This window comes from Tursiops truncatus, chromosome 8 (assembly GCF_011762595.2).
Source record: "Tursiops truncatus isolate mTurTru1 chromosome 8, mTurTru1.mat.Y, whole genome shotgun sequence".
In the NCBI taxonomy this organism is placed as follows: domain Eukaryota; kingdom Metazoa; phylum Chordata; class Mammalia; order Artiodactyla; family Delphinidae; genus Tursiops; species Tursiops truncatus.
The window spans coordinates 92613271-92629834 of NC_047041.1; the positions used below are offsets into that span (position 1 = coordinate 92613271).

A 16564-nucleotide genomic window follows, 5' to 3' on the forward strand; every position below is an offset into this window, starting at 1 on the left:
CTGAGCCCAAACCACGTTCATGTCCTACTCGGTCACGTCCCGGCTATGTGGTCTATTCCTTCACCTCCCTGAGCCTCAGTTTCCTCTTCTGCAAAACAGGGATCATAATGGTACCCGTCTTGTAGGGTTGGTGTAATTTGTCATTCAATTAGAATAGCACCTGGCATATAATAGGCACTTAATATGAACTCATTGTTATTAGCTGTGAGCACTTGAAAAAGAGCAGAAGCTACTAAGGGAAGGTTGTTACAATGGAAGTGTCTCTTTCTGTGCAGGTCTATTCTGTTCCTGGGTTCAGATAGTGAGTTTAGACAGCAAAGGTTACCTGTAATTGCCACCATTCATTGAGCCCCGCGAGATGCTCTCAATCTCATTTGTCCCTCCCCAGAATCCTAGGAAGCAGGTGTTTCTGCATTTTCCCCATTATTTTATAGATGAGGAAAATCAGGACCGGGTAGTACACACCTGCTATAATAGCTGAATTTAAAACGATCGTGATAGTATCATGTGTTCCTGAGGATGTAGAGCAGCTGGAACTCTCACTGCCAGTGGGAATGTTAAGGTGGAGCAGCCACTTTGGAAAACGACTGAGCAGTTGATTATAAAATTCAACACACACTTACCTAATGGCCCAGAAATCCTGCTCCTAGATATTTGCCCTTATGGTCACACAAAAACCTCTCCATGGATGTTTATAGCTGCTTTATTCATAATCACCCCAACCTGGAAACAACCCAAATGTCCTTCCACAAATGAATGGAGAAACAGACTGTGGTTCACCCTCACACTGGAATACTACACGGCAGTAAAAGCCATGAGGACACAGACCCGTCTCAGAGGCACTGTGCTGAGTGAAGGAAACCAGTCCCGAAAGATTACATTACTGTATGATTCTACTTACGTGACACTCTGGAAAAGGCAAAACTACAGTGATGGAGAACAGACCAGCGATTGCAGGGAAGGGGGTGTTGTGACTTCAAACAGATAGCACAAGGGTGTTCTTCGGGGTGAGGGAACCATTCAGTATCCTGCCTGTCATGGGGGTTACACAAATCTATGCATGTGTTAAAATTCATCGAACTGGACACTGAAAACAAAGGTCAGTTAAAACAATGGGGATCAAGGAGGTGAAGTTGCCCAAGGCCTCACGCCTAGTCAGTGGCCACACTGTGATCTGAGCTTCCACCTGGGTGACTCAGAAGTGTCACTATGTAAGTGGGTACACCTCTGGTGAGGGTCTGAGTCCTGAGGGACTTTGTGTCTGGGCTCCTGAGAATGTCATGCAGGCCCTGGAGCCCTCAGGGCCAAGGATCTGGATTTAAGGTGCTTTTCACTGAATATTCCCATTGCCCCCAATCAACCAGCTACAGGAGGGGCTCACCCAGCTTTGGCAGCTCATGGCCTTTTTCTTTTCAGCATTTAGACTCTCAGGCCAGAGCGGAGGGTTGATGGCGAGGTTGATCTTCTGGCTTCTCTTTCACCCAAACAGACTGGATCAACCAAGTGTACCTGCCGGAAAACCACGCCCGGCTCAAGGCTGCTCACACCTATGTCTCGGAAGAGCTCCGGGCCCTGGGGATCCCCTTCGTGAGCCGTGGGGCCGGCTTCTTCATCTGGGTCGACTTGAGGAAGGTAATGCAGGTGGAAATGCAGGTGGTGGGGGCAGTGTTAAAGCTGCCCCCAGCAGGCAAGGGCAGGGGGTCTCATTCTGCATCCTGAGCGCCTTTCACCCTCCCAGTACCTGCCCGCGGCCACCTTTGAGGAGGAGATGCTGCTCTGGCGCCGCCTTTTGGATAACAAGGTGCTGCTGTCCTTTGGCCAAGCCTTCGAGTGCAAAGAGCCTGGCTGGTTCCGCTTGGTTTTCTCTGACAAGACCCACCGGCTTCGCCTGGGTAAGCGGTCCGCCTCCTAACTGCGTCCTTCATTCTGCCCTCCCTCTTCTGGCCTCACCTGTGGCCCCAGCAGCCAGAGCTTGCTCATCCCCACCCACCCAGCATCCGTGCTGACCCTCACTTCCCCTTCTCACATCCCAGGGATGCAGAGGGTCCGGCGGGTGCTTGAGGGCCAATCCCAGGTGGCAGAAGACGCCCCTTCCTGCTAGACCTAGGAGCCGAGCGGTCCGCACAGGTGAGCTGGTCGCTGTCTTGTGGCCACAGGGCCTGGCAGCCCCTGTGAAGACTGATGGTGGATAAGCCGTTTGCCAGGCAGATACCCTTCTTGGCCTTGCCCTTGAAGAAGAACTGCTCCTTGCTCTCCCGGTGGCAGCGAGACACGCCTTAAGTCGTGGTCCATTCCCCTCCTCGGCTATTAAACAAAACCGGGAAAAAAACTAGAAGCCTCTGCTGTGAGTCATTTATGGAACAGGGGGAGTCGTGACTGCTCCTCCCCACAGCCCTCAGCCCCCCAGGACATGAAAACAAACTACCTGTACCCGCTTTTGTTGCTGCCTGCATTCTTCTGTCTTTGTTGCCAGGGAAACAAGTCAAAGGAGCAACACACGTTAAGAGAGCGTTTGCCCCCAAAAGAAAAAAGAGTGATGATTTCTACAAGGAGAAAGGAATTAATTCTGTATGTTCAGATTACTCTCCCTGCACATAGGATGTGTGGGCCTACAGCACACCTGGGACCTGAGACCTGGGACATGGGACCAGCCCCCGCGTGGGCCGAGGTGAACGGGTCCCCGGCGGGAGTCAGGAGGGGCGACTCTATCTCCGGGATACTCTTCTTCCTGGGAAGGAGCTGCCTTTACTGCTGGTCTGGAACCAGAGCGACCTAGCCGTGACTGTGCTGGGAGATGATGGGGCCCTGAACGGAGGCTGCAATGGGGACAAGCTCTGACCCAGGCTGGCCTTTCCACCTTAAGCATCAAAGGGCCGCTCACCCCTTCCCCAGGGGTGCTTTAGTTCAGAGCTCCAAGGAGCTTTCTGAACCAGCCTTAAAGCTGTGGGCTGAGGACCCTTCTCGGGTGCCGACACTCCTGTTTGGAAAAGCTGTCTTCCTCTGTTCTTCTGTTTAGAGCACGTTGGTGAAATCAGCGTTTACTTTCTATAAACCATGCTCTGTGGCTTAGGATCTGTCTTCCTCTTTCTGCCTTTCACTCATTCCTCCTTCCTCCCTGTCTTTTCTTGAATGCCTTGTGCGTGCCGGACACTGCGCTAGGTAATTTACATGCATCGTTTCTAACTCTAACCACCGTGGGAAGCTGGCAATGTTAGCCCTCATTTTAGAGATGAGGAAACTGAGTCTCAAACAGATGAAACGATGTTTCTGAAGTTACATTGCTAAAAAGTAGCAGGGCCAGGATTCAAGTTCAGGTTGGTTTGATTCACAATCTTTCCACTCCACCAAACCACAGTCCCGAAGGATTCTTGGACTTTTCCAGTCCTGAGAACCAGGCTTCATGCTGTCATCGTTTCACCTTTCATTATTTTTCAACATCGTTGGCTAAGTAGCACTCGTTTCTACTCCCACTTCCAGGATACGTTGATGCCAGGATTTGCTGTACTGGGATGCCTGCCGCTTTTCCGGAGGTCAGAACAGAATGGCCACGTTGACGGCCCTACACGTCCTCTCCAGAGACCTCTGTTGTTGAGGGTCCCCTGTGAAGGACCCACGTGATGAATTCCGTTTAAAATTTTCAGAAGGATGACTCCTAGCTCTCCCTTAGAGGGAATCCAAGCAGGTTTCGTAGCAGAGGCTGACTAAACTAGGAATCTGGATCTGAACTGAGCTCATTGGTTTGAGTAGAGCTGGCTTGTGCTCTGCTGAATGGCTGTGTTCCATATGTCTCCCTTTCTGGAGCGTGGACTGGACATATCCTACACCCACCTCACATCTTCTCTGATCACCTTTCTGCTCTGCCAGTTACTACAGCCATCAGGTTTTGTGTTCTCTCCTTCTCTTTTCCTCTGTGTGGCTTCATTTTCAGACATGCTCCATTCAGATGGTGGCAAGATGGCTTCCAGGCAGCTCCAGGTTACATGGTCCTTGTAGCAGACACCTATAGGGTATTAGCAAGATAGACACCCTTTCTTCCTCAGCATTCATTTCTCTCCTGCCATAAGAGGCCAGCAGGCCTTACCTCAATCATCTGCCCATCCAGGGGAACCCAGGTTCTATTCATCTGTCCACTCTGCCATCCTTAGTGGGTTGGCTTTTCCCCTTCAAGCTTATTTCCTCATTGTCTCAATATGGCTACAGAAGCTCCAAACATCACCTCCTCACCAACCACTTCCAGACACAGAAAAGAGAGTATGTTTTTCTGTTGCCTCCTTTTCATTTTATTTCATTCATTTAAAAAATATTTGTTTAAGCCTCAGATTTGTAGGAGTTCTTTGTATGTCTGGAAATGAGTATTTATTTTGCCAGATACTCTTCATTTATTAACATTCACTTTATCATTTTCTTTATTCTCCTCCTGAACATGGAAATGACCTTAGAACACTTAACTCTCACTCCTTTATTTTCATCTCCTGCCATATTGTTGACTAGTATTTTAGTTAATGCCTCTTTGTTGTTGTTGTTTTTTTCTTCCTCTGGAAATTGTGCTTTGAAAAGTCATGACAACCCCAGTTTGGTCGAAGACCTGGTCAAATAGAACCTCCAGTTCTGATGTGAACATTTCTAACAACAGTTCTAAGACTCTCAACAGGATATTTAATGTTTGACACCATGTTTTCTTAGACTCCATCACCCTAAGTCAAAATTTAGGGCATTGTTTTCCCATAAAGAGTCTGAAAAAGAGTTCAAAAGAAACTGAGAATAGTAGTTGCCTATGGGGTAGGGAAACTGGGAGGATGGGAAACAAGGACAGGAGTGAGAATTTTTACTCTTTCTTTCACTGTTTTGGTTCTCCTGGGTTTGTTTTAATGCTTTTTGTTTTTAAAACCACATGAAAGCTGTATACAGTAAAAAAAGAAATAAACTTAAAAATTCTATTTAGGGAAAGTACCTAGGAGAGTTACAGATACCATCTAGGTCTAGTACTGGTCTCATGTCTTTTGAGCTTCTGCTAAAACACTGCATTCAATTAATTTTTAAAAACTGAAGTAAAGTTTACCTACAGTGAATTGGGCAGATCTTAACTGTAAGATTCAATGTCCTTGACATCTGTATATACATCTGTGTAACTAATATCCTATCCCCGTCATGATGTGGAACAGTTCTATTACTGCAGAGAGTTCCTTCAAGCTCTTATGTAAGTCTCCCAATCTCCTACAGGCAGCCACCACTCTGATTTCTAGCTCCATGCATAAAGTTTCCCAAGGGCTCATATAGCTGTTCACCTTTGTGTCTGGGTTATTTTGCTCAGCTTCATGTTTTAGGGTTCATTATTTACATTTACATGTATCAGTACTACATTCTTTTCTCTCTGTGTGGTAATATCCCCTTTTCACTCCTAATAGTCGTAACTTTTGCTCTCTCTACTTTTGTTTTTGTCGTGAACAGTCTTGTACTGGTTTTATCAATTTTACTAGTTTTTCACAATGAACTATTACTTTTGTTAATTCTATTGTATTTTTGTTTTCTAATTTGTTAATTTCTTTTCTTTAGGTGTTTATATGAGTATATGGGACCTATAATTTTTGTATAAAGGGAAAATCATTATTTTTTGCTCCTTTTTTCTGCCATTACTTTTCCCCCTCACCTGCCAAAGCTACTGTTATTCCCTAATTTAAAGAAAAAGTACAAAATATGTACATCTTACTGTACATACATTTTATCTCATAAGAAAAAAGGAACTGCAAAATATTGATCTCTAGTTAATGATATGCATTCAATAAAACATTCAGATGTAACTGCTGATATCTGCAACTTATTTTGAAATGTAGCAAAAAAAATGATGGATCAGCAAATGGATAGACAGACATGTGACAATACTGTAAAATATTAATTGCATAATATAAACAGTAGATATATGGGTATTTGCTGCAAAATTCTTTCCATTTTTTTTTTTGTTTGTTTCTTTTTACCTTTCACCCCCTTCACCCATTTCTTCCACCTCTGGCAACTACCGTTCTCTTCTCTGTGTCTATAAGCCAGGTTTTTTGTGTGTTTGTTTTGTTTTTTAGATTCCACATATAAGAAAGATCATATGGTGTTTGTATTTCACTTAGCAGAATGCCCTCGAGGTCCACCCATGTTGTCACAAATGGCAGGATTCCCTTCTTTTCGTGGCTGAATAATATTCCATTCATCTGTCTATAGAGACTTAGGTTGTTTCCATATCTTGACTAGTGTGAATAATGCCGCAGTGAACATGGGGGTGATGCCTAGTTTTTAATCTCCAAATTTGTTGTTTTTATTTTTATAGTTTTATACAGCCAGTATTTGTTTTGATTTACCTATGAGTGTATCCATTTCATTACTTCTTTACTTCATCTCAGTACTTTCTTCTGGTTTTAATATTCTTTTTCCTGAAATACATCTCTTAAGAAATTCTGTTAGGGTTTACTGATGGTAAATTCTTTCTATCAGTGTTTGTCTGAAAATGTGTTTCTTTCGTATTCTTGGAGGATGGTTTCACTAGGTCTACAACTGAAATTGACTGCTAGCTTCTTTCGGCACTTTTACCAGTATCTTATGACTTCTGTTTTTTGTTTTTGTTGAGAAGCCCACTGTTAGTCTTATTGTCCATCCATTACAGGTGATCATCTCTGTCCAATAATGGAAGATTCTTAGCGACTGTACCCTTGGAAACTGCTTCTACTGCATTCTCTCTGTTCCCTGTTTCTGGATACATCCTGGGTTTTCTTCCTTTATTCTCCCTCTCTTTCAACCTCCCTGTCCTATATTCCATCTCCTTGTTTTTTCTTGAATCTGCATTCTGGGTAATTTATTCAGATCTATATCTCAGTGTATTAATTGTATCTAATCTGTGGTTTTTAACTTATGCATTGAATTTTTAATCTCAATTTTTATACTTAGTACTTTTTCAATCTCTTCCGTCTTTGGGGAAAAAAACCATCTTGTTTCTTTCTAATATTTACAGTTCCATCTTTTGGAACTGTAAGTCTTTGAGCACCATAAACTTACTTATTTTATATCTATTTCTCATTATCCGGTTATCTGTAGTTTCTGCAGGTTAGATTTCTGCTGTTTGTAGTTTCTGCTGACTGGTTTATTCTTCATGCGCTTTGTAATTCCAGATTGTGAGTTTATGTTTGTCAGAATCCTGGGCAGCTTGCCTTGAGGGCATGACCCTCCAGAGGGGATTTATGTTTCCTTTGCTTCAAGTTACTCTTTAGGTGGGGAACTTCCTGGACCATGCTGGCAGTATCCATTCAAATCCCACCTTGTTGTGAAGCTTGAAATTAAAGCTTCTCAGCAGAGACTCTTCTTTTCCCATTCTCTGGACAAGACAGACAAGTTTTTTTTTTGGTTTGTTACTGAAGTTAAGCACATTTTTCCAGCCGTCCATCTCAATAGCCTAGCTTTACATGGTTTTCTCCACATCTTCCCATCTTGTATGCCCAAACTGTACCTTCAACACTCAATTTTCTCACTTCACCTTCATTTTTGGCTCCTTGTATATTTTCTTTACTTCTTTTGTGAGCTCAGTATCCATTTGAGAGAGTGTTCATTATATTTGCTCTGGTGTTGATAGGTGTTTTCTGGTCCACCCAGGCTGCCTGCCAGTGTCGTATAAGCTGACCCAACGTGAAATACCACAGAACAATTCTTTCACGGAGTCTTTTTTCTTGGGGAATGTACCTTTCTCCATACTTACAGACTGCTATCGTGTAAAGGAAGTGGTAAAGCTGGCATTCATCTCCACACTAGCAATTGCTCTTCATTGTAAACTCTCTTTCAAAAAAGTGGCTGATGGGGCTTCCCTGGTGGCGCAGTGGTTGAGAGTCCGCCTGCCGATGCAGGGGACACGGGTTCGTGCCCCGGTCTGGGAGGATCCCACATGCCGCGGAGCGGCTGGGCCCGTGAGCCATGGCCGCTGAGCCTGCGTGTCCGGAGCCTGTGCTCCGCAAGGGGAGAGGCCACAACAGTGAGAGGCCCGTGTACCGCAAAACAAACAAACAAAAAAACAAAAAGTGGCTGATGATGCCACTTTCCTTGAAAACCACACGCTTTTTAACGCTCGCTTGCACTTCTCCTGGCTCACTGGGTACGCGGGACTCTGCATGGTCTTTGCTTTCTCCTGTACCTTCAGAGCAAGTAATGAAATGTCTTTCTACAGTCTCTCTTCTAACCACCGACCACAAGTACTTTTCTACCTTCTGAGACTTCAGGTCCTGGCCCACAGTTTTCTTTCTCATTCTTCTCTGCAGTCGCTCTCAGCTGCTTTAGCATCACGTAACTTCTAATATCACAGCTTCTATACTTTCTCACCTCCAATTCCTTGCATGGTTTCTACCCCTAGAAATGTAGCCCCACCGTTTGAACCATGCTGGTTTAAAAGACACTTGCTCTTTCTGACTGCTTCTCCTTCTTTCTCACATCTGTGCCTTTGCTCATGCTTTTTTTTCTCTGAGGGAATGCCCTCTTTGTCCTCTATTTGTCAAAATCCTAACTGTCCTCCAGGACCAGCAAATGTGTCAACTCTTGCGTGAGGTCTTCCTACATCTTTCCAGTTGGATGTGATCGCTTTCTCTCTTGAACCCTGTAGCACAGTGGTCCCCAACCTTTTTGGCACCAGGGACCGGTTTTGTGGAAGACAGTTTTTCTACCGACTGGTGGCAACCAGTACCGGCCTGGGGGTTGGGGACCCCTGCTGTAGCATTTTGTGTACATTTTCCTATGCCACTCTCCATCCTCTGCTTTGGTGAATCTTACTTGTGCATTTGTTTTCTTTCTATTGAGCTCCTCCCAGCGTCTGGGCACCCTTTATTCATTCAAAAACTACTCATTGAGCACTTCCTATGTGCCAGGCACTATGCATGTTTAGGGTTATAAAAAGTGAGTAAGATAGGCAGGTTCTTCAAGGGCTATGCCTAACACGGGTCTTTAACACAGAAAGTCCTCATTTAATGAAAAAATAATTCATTTAAAATGTTTACAGAGAAAGACAAAGAAGAAAGTGAAAATGCTTTCCACTTATCCGTTTCTCAAATGTGGTGTATGTGTGCTAAAATTTCTTATCATTTTTTTTGGGGGGGTGTGGATTTGAAGAGCAGAGCAAATGCTCTCTTAGATGTGGGGAAGCAGAATGTGTTTTCCTGTCTCCAGAATGGTCTCATCCCAATCTCTCTGGATCTTTGTTAAGCAGGCATTAACTCACAAGAATATTCTTGGAATCACTGTTGCTGCTGGAAGCCCCAGTGGGTCTCTAGACTCAGAATCATCCCTATGAATATTTAAGTTCTAAGTGACAGCTTCCACCAGATGGTGCTGAGGTACAGCTGAGCCCAGATGGATTTGGATTCTGCAGCCGTTGTCTGTAAACTGCATAGGCTCAGTGGGGTCATTTCATTAACTTCTCAATAACATCACTCTGCATTTTGATTGAATTTTTTAGACTCCACGTACTGTCTTATGACAGGGGTTTTGCTGTGCATGTAGGAGGCTAGATCATGTAAATAATACAGAAACAAAATGAAAATGAAAGTTTTTCTCCCCCATTTCTACCTCCACAATTAATCCCTCTAAAACTGTTTATTGCTTCTTGAATTATTTCCAGAAAACATGTTATATATAAGTGCTTGAATCTAAGCATCTACATATATATTTTGTCTTGTTTCTGCATACATATATATGTACATTTTATTACATAAAAAGGTTCATACTCGTCTACTGTTTTAAACCATGTTTTCATATTAACATGTCTTTGACATTTTTCCATACCAACATACATATTCATTCTCTCATTATTACATTCTAATAATTTATTTTGATTAATATCAAATTTTCCAGTTTATTTTGGTTGTGTCCGGGTTTTCGCTATTATTAGAAACAGTACTGTAATGAATATTTTTGATAAACGTCGTTGAGAGTATCCATAGGGTAAACTCCATACAGAGGGATTGTTGGGGAAAGTTACCTGCATTTTACGTTTAATGGATACCTGCCAAATTCCCTTTCAGGAATGTTGCACGCGCATGAATACCGATTATACTAAAACGTTTACATTTTTGTCAGTTTTATAAACAGTTTTGTAAGTTAAGCATGGGGCTTAACTTTAATTAATTTCTTTAATTACGAACGAGGCTGCGTGTCTATGGATTTCTCTGTGGAGCCTGAGTTTCGCCCGCCTATCTGGGAGAAACCCTAAGCGGTGCCTTGACTCCTCCTGTCCAGCAGGGGGCGCGGGTAGGGGCCGCTCGCGCATGCGCAGTGCGCTGGGTGTCAGGCCGCCGAGCGCAGCCGGCCCCGTGCTCCCCGCTAGCTACCGCAGACCCGGCGCAGGCAGCGGCGACCAGCAGCTTCGTGCGATCCCACCCAGGCGGCTGTGGCCAGTGCCCCGCGGCATGAGCCGGTGACCGAGCGCGGGGCCGAGCAGGAGGCAACCGTGGCCGAGGTAAGCGCGGCGCGGAAGGGCCGGGCGGGCCCCCGGTGAGGGCTCGGGCCTCCCCGGGCCGCGGCGGAGTCGGGGCCGAATCGCCGGGGAAGCGCGGACCGCGCGGAGGTCCGAGGGCTGCAAGAGGCCGGCGCCACTCCCTGTGAATTCCCGCTTTGGGTGCGCTTTGATTTCCTCCCCGCCTTCTCCTTCGTCACCCGACCCGCCTAGCAGTTTGGTTTCCCACCTGTTTCCTTGCCCACTTCTGTTCCCCGTCCGCACCTTTCCTTTTTCCCGGGATCCTGTGGCTTCCTTTTCCGAAGGCCTCACCCTCTGCCGTGACCTCTCTCTGCTGCCAGCTCCTTCCCGCGAGCCACAGGGATCTGCTTTCTCCCACTGGGATTTTTCAGCTCTGGGTTCTGCCTTGGCCAGTGGCGTCCCGTGCGGTACCAGATGCCCTGGGCAGGACCGGATGCTCTGGTGAGGAGGGTGGCCAGCGGTGTCCGGGCTCTAGGCATCTACTTGAAGCTCAGAGGCACTTGGAGTTTTACTTACTGGCGGCGGGAACCAGATCTATGTATACAGTTTTGAGGTTAAAATTATTTGGTGTAACTTATTGGAAAGTGCTAATCTAGAAGGGTCCTTGATTTATCTGTCTGAAGATGTCTTGAAATAGAAATTTAAATTCTTCTTCTAAGTTAATTGAGTGCCCTGAGGACTTAAACTGGACTTAGTTTGTAAATTTCAGAGCTCAAAGGCTATTTACAGTAATAAAATACATGACTCAATTTCTATCACTCCTCACTGCCGCTGACTTAAGCCATCTGGTTGCAAATGCTGGTGTAAATGGATAGATTTGCGTCTGTCAAATTATGCTGGTTAATTGAGGACTGAAAAAGGTGTATCTAATTCAGGCTTTTAAGGGTAATTAGGGGAGGCAGCTTCACATGGGGGTTAGAGAGTGCAGGCTCCGGAGCCAGGCTGCCATTCTCCAGATCCTAGCATTGGCATTTTCTAGTTGTGTGACATTGGGCAAATTGCTTAGCCTTCCTTGTTACTTTCCCTGTCTGTAAAATGAGGATAATCATAGATTGTTAGGAAGATTAGGTTAACGCAGAATGCTTAAAACAGATCCTGGCATGTAGTGGGTCTGCAGTAAAGTTTAGTTATTGTCAGTAGTTCCTTAGTTATATGCACTGTGTTAATTATAGTATAATTCCCACAAAGGGGCACAGGTTTTTGTTTTTTAAATTTGGAATCATTTTTAGGGGTGGTTCACTATAACATAACTTTAATTGTAAAGGATCCTATCAGGTAAGGCAGTGAATTGCAGATTTTCCTGCTTCGGTTAATATTTGGTTCCTTTGTTTTCAGGAACAGGTGAGTTAAGTTCCAGGGTAGCAGCGGCCCCAAGAGTTCATCTGTGAGGGCTTCTGTAAAAAGGTTAAGAAGATGAGAGTTTGGGACTGCAAACTTTGGACTAAGCGGATTGGACATAGCCTGAAGCACTAAGGAAAGGTTATTCAGGCAAGATTTAGGAATAACTAATTCCAGGAACAGAAAATGCATCTCATCTTGACAGTAGAGTGAGGTTGAAAGATTTTTCCAGTGATTCAGTGCCTGACATCTAGCCGGATGATTCCAGTGTTTTGCAGGGACAGATTTGATGTGCTTTGAGGAGGCTACAGTTTGTAGGGCTTGTTGTGAAATTCTTATTTTGACCCAGGTTGTGGTATTATATGGAAAAACATTCATTAATAGGAGATTCCTTTTGGTTTGTCCTCTTGGGGAAGCTCAGTGTTAGGGGAGAGGAGGGTGGTCAAGGGTAGGTACAGAAAATTCCATCTGTGAAATTACCTGTCTATTTCCGCCCCCCCCCCCTTTGGAAACTCTAATTCAAGAAAGAAAATGATCAGAGTTCATCACCATATAATTACTCAAAACTTGGGCCTTGAACAGTGTTTGTGCTGACGGAACTGGGAAGTATATAGACACTCCTTCATTCAACAAACATTTATGTTTACATGGAATGTGTTCTAGACATGATATTAGATGCTGGGAATACTGAGCAGAGATGAAAAACTCTGATTACAAGAAAATGACCAGTAGAAGAGAGACTTGCAATTACATAACCAATTACTACAGTCTGGCAAGTGCTGTAATGAAGCCTGTGAAAGGTACAAGGATGTTCACCGAGAGTTCTCGGTCTCTGAAGCTCGACTTAGTTAGGGGCTGGTTTCTTGTTCACTTAAGGCTTTTCCCCTCATTTCTTTTTTTACTAAGAGTTTTTACTCCACCTCAAGTGCTCGCCATCTCTCTCAGCTGTTCAGCACAGACCTGTGGACGCTCACTTAGCCAGTGTAGGCAAACCTCAGAAATGTGAGTTTATATCCCTGGGAACAGCCCTCAGGTGGGGGGTGGGGGTGGGGGAGGCGCGGGATGGATAGGCTTCGCGGATGAATGTCCTTGAAAGGGACAGTTCTCAGGTGCATTTTTCGGAGGGACCCTAGAAGGGTTGAGCCCCATCTGCCCAGCTCAGTATGGCAGCCAGCACGGTAATGCACCCTCGTGGCTTTCCGTTCTTCTCCAACTCCTCTCCTTACTCCCTCCCTCTGGCTTTCTGGATTCGTCTTCTGCAAGCTGCTTGCACCCAAGCCATTTTTAGTTTGGCAGAACATAAACTAAGGCGGTTGGTACTGGAAGTGGCTCTAGAAAGCAGGTCCTGAGAATAGTGTTGTGAGACTGGAATCGCTCACCCTCAGGTGGCAACCAGGACCCCTTTGCTGGGGGTAGGTGAGGCGTTGATAACCCCTGGTGCCCTCTAGCGTCACTGAGTAGTCAGGCTGACCGGTGGAGGGTTGGGATGAGGTTCAGGTAGAAAGGAAAGCATTGGCTGGCACAGGAACTCTAGCGCTCGAGCAGTGTGTGGACCGCGGTCATGATGACGCTGGTGGAATTGGTTGGCTCTTGTTATCCCCTTAGAGGCCTTAGGTGCGATCAGGTTCAGATCAGCCAGATATCAACTCGGGACGCATTGTGAAAGATAGAACTCCATGGCAGCGTTTCCTGCAGCTGGAGGGCAGACTGTGTTGAAAATCAGGCCCAGAATTTCATCGTAATTATGGCTGAACTGCAAAGGAAGCTGAGAGCACGGCCTTGACAGGCTGCTTCTGCTGAAGTCAGGGCCATGATGGGGAAGAAGTGGGACCGTGAGTCTTAGGATGGAGATTTGGGGTGGAGGCGCTGAGGACTGAACTCCCAGATTTCCTAGATCCTCTGGGCCAGCAGAAGTCTCTCTCGCCATTGCTGAGAAGAAGCGCTCCTTACCTGACACTATGCAGAGCCTTCCCTGGAGGTGGATACTTTGCAAGGTAGTGCTTCTCCTCGTCAACATTGCCCATCCCTGCCCTCAGATCTCAGCACTGCCTAAGTGGGGACGTACAGCCCCTGCTGCTGGGGTGATAGCTGTTGTACTGGAAGAGCTGTAGGACCTGGCTCGTGTGGACCAGCAGGAACTGGAGGGACACACGGGAATGAATCTTGAGGGTGTCAGACCAAAAGTGGGGTAGCGGTGGACTGTGAAGCCAAGTGGGAGTGACTCTTGGGAGGATTCTCTCCTGATTCAGGGTTTCGTGGCCTTGCAGGGACAAGCTGGTCCTGATGTGCTGCTGGGCAGGCTCCTGGAACCTTGGATATGACTGTCATAGCGTTGGTTCTCAACTGAGGGCCAGTTTGCCTCCCCAGGGGGTATTTGGCAATATCTGGGTGTATTTTTAGTTGTCACAACTAGGGGTTGCTTCTGGCTTCTCTTGGTTAGAGACCAGGGATGCTACTAAACGTTCTGCATTGTACAGAACAGCTCCCCACAGAAAAGAATCGTTTGGCCCAAAATGTCACTAGTTCTGAGCTTGAGAAACCCTAGTCTGGAGTAAATGAGGTAAAGGTGCCAGAGCTGTGTTGGCAGAATATTAAGGTGGGGGTCAGAGGTTCAGGGAGGTGGAGATTTGAAATAGATTTATTACTTGAGGCCAGAGGTGCATTTCCTGCCCATGCTCCCAGGAGGGCGTTCTCCCTTCCCTCTGGTAATGTGGAACCGCAGGGAGGGGACCAGCACGTTTGAGAAGCTCAGCGTTGATTCTCCTCTATAGGCCAGGTTTGACCTTATGAGATTTGACTATGGAGCTGGGTTCCCAAGTATCAATGAGGATGATAGGATTCTGAAATGGCAGAAGCCAGGTGGTGGCACTAACCATCAGAGGCAAGGCAGACACAATATCCATAATAAGCAGTGAGGCTTGACTCGAAACCAGTGTGTCTGGACCCACTGTGATGCTAAGAGAGCCTGGCATTCCTATAGAGGGTATAGATGGGCAGCCAACTAGGGTATTGTTTCACTGTATAACCAGAAAAAAAAAATCAACAGATGACAAGTAGAAGGCTGATGTCAGCTGCTGCAGTGGAAGAATCACTATCACCTAGTTTTCAGATGTGAGCCATCTCTCAGACCTGTATCCCGTGGATTGAGGGGGAGGCTGGATCTCTTTGGAGAAGAACTTTGCAACATCCCTGAAAGTATAGACAGATGTTTCCCGAGTCCTTCCTCAAGGGAACTGTAGGTCTTTATCAGACTTGTGGTACATCAAGGAAAGGAGAATATCCAGACCTTCTGAGGGCTGTTAAGTACAGGGTCAGAGCTGATAATAATACCAGGCAACCTGCAAGCAATGGTGGATAGGAGTTTGCAGATAAATGACCTGGCCTCTCCTCCTTCTGAGGGACATGGTGTAGTTTGCATGGTTCTTCAGAGGGTTCTAAAGAGCCCCTGTTACCCAGCTTGATAACACACTCCTACTGGCTTTCCCTGGTTCCCTGTCTCTCTTCTTGCTCTGTTCTCTAGCTCCCAAGTAAAACTGCCTGCACCCCCATCCTCGTCTCTGGTTCTTTTTGGGGGGTTAATGATGGGGGGGACTCAAACTGTGACAGGTGGGAAGCAAAGTGTGATGCCTAGGACTCTCACATAGTGGGTGTCAGCCTCTCTTCTTTCCAGCCCTCCTGATGCCCCCTTGGGACTGTGGAGCCAGGTCACGCTCCTACTCTTGGAGTTCCTGTGGCTCCAGGTCACCACCAGCACTTGGTGGTGTTTGATGCTGACATTCTGCCATGCTGGTGGGTAGAGATGTCTTGCTGTTTAATTACCATACCTTTCCTGTCCATTAATTAGACTAAACATCTTTTCAGATGTTCATGTGCCATTTTGTGGCCTCTTCTGTGACATTCTTGTTTAAGTCTTTAGTTTTCTGTTGTTTGTTTGTTTTGGCTTTTTTGTTTGTTTCTTATTACTTTGTAGGAGCTCTTTATTCTTGTTGCTAGTTAGTCCTTATTGGTTACCTGTATTGCAAATATCTTCTAGTTTATAGCCTGTCTTTTTACTTCCTTATGATGTCTTTTGATGAATAAAAATTCTTAATTGTAACACTGAATTTATTATTTTATCTTTTTGTGATTTGCATTTTTTGCATTTCATTTTGGACATCATTCTCTGCCTGGAATTCACAGATATTCTCTTTTGTGTTCTAAATATCTTACAGTTTTGCCTGTTACGTATAGCTCTTTTAATCTGCCTTGAATAGATTTCCTCCCCTCTGGCTGCTTTTAATATTTTTCTTTGGCTTTCTTTTTAGTGGTTTTACTTTGACATATCTAGTTGGTTTTTGTCTTGTTTTTGGTTTTTTTTGTATATATTTTACTTGGAGTTGAGCATTTTGAATCTGTGAGTTGATATATTTCATTATGTTTGGAAGAACTTGACAGCTGGATTTTTGTGTCTACTTCTGCCTTCAGTCTTTGCATTATCACACATCATGTAGCCTCTGGCAAATGGAAGGTGAAAAAATAATGTCAGTGTTATTATAAAAATAGTTCAGATCCTTTGAAAGGGTCTTGGGGACCCCCTGGAGCCCCCAGACTGTATTTTGAGAATCACTGGTCTAAGATTTTTGGTATTAGTGTTATACTAGCCTCCTAAAGTAGGTCAGGAAATGTTTCTTCTTTCTTCCAAACTTTGTGTAAAACTGGAATTATTGTTTCTTGACTGTTTGGTAGAACTTGGAAAATCTT

At 45.2% G+C, this 16564-nt stretch overlaps 1 protein-coding gene across 8 annotated transcripts in view; it reads left to right on the forward strand.

Moving 5' to 3' along the window:
• The window catches only part of ACCS (1-aminocyclopropane-1-carboxylate synthase homolog (inactive)), a 35382-nt gene that overhangs the window by 14870 nt on the left and 3948 nt on the right, over positions 1-16564 (forward strand). For 5 of the 8 annotated variants that reach the window (XM_033860497.2, XM_033860496.2, XM_033860498.1 and 2 more), the window contains 4 exons: positions 1490-1632; positions 1739-1892; positions 2034-2127; positions 2474-3989. In XM_033860497.2, coding sequence (XP_033716388.1) covers positions 1490-1632; positions 1739-1892; positions 2034-2101 — 365 coding nt within the window. In that variant the 3' untranslated portion in view covers positions 2102-2127; positions 2474-3989. Of the gene's footprint in view, positions 1-1489; positions 1633-1738; positions 1893-2033; positions 2128-2473; positions 3990-16564 lie in introns of those variants that run through there. The other 3 variants (XM_033860494.2, XM_033860493.2, XM_033860492.1) reach the window with 2 other exon arrangements.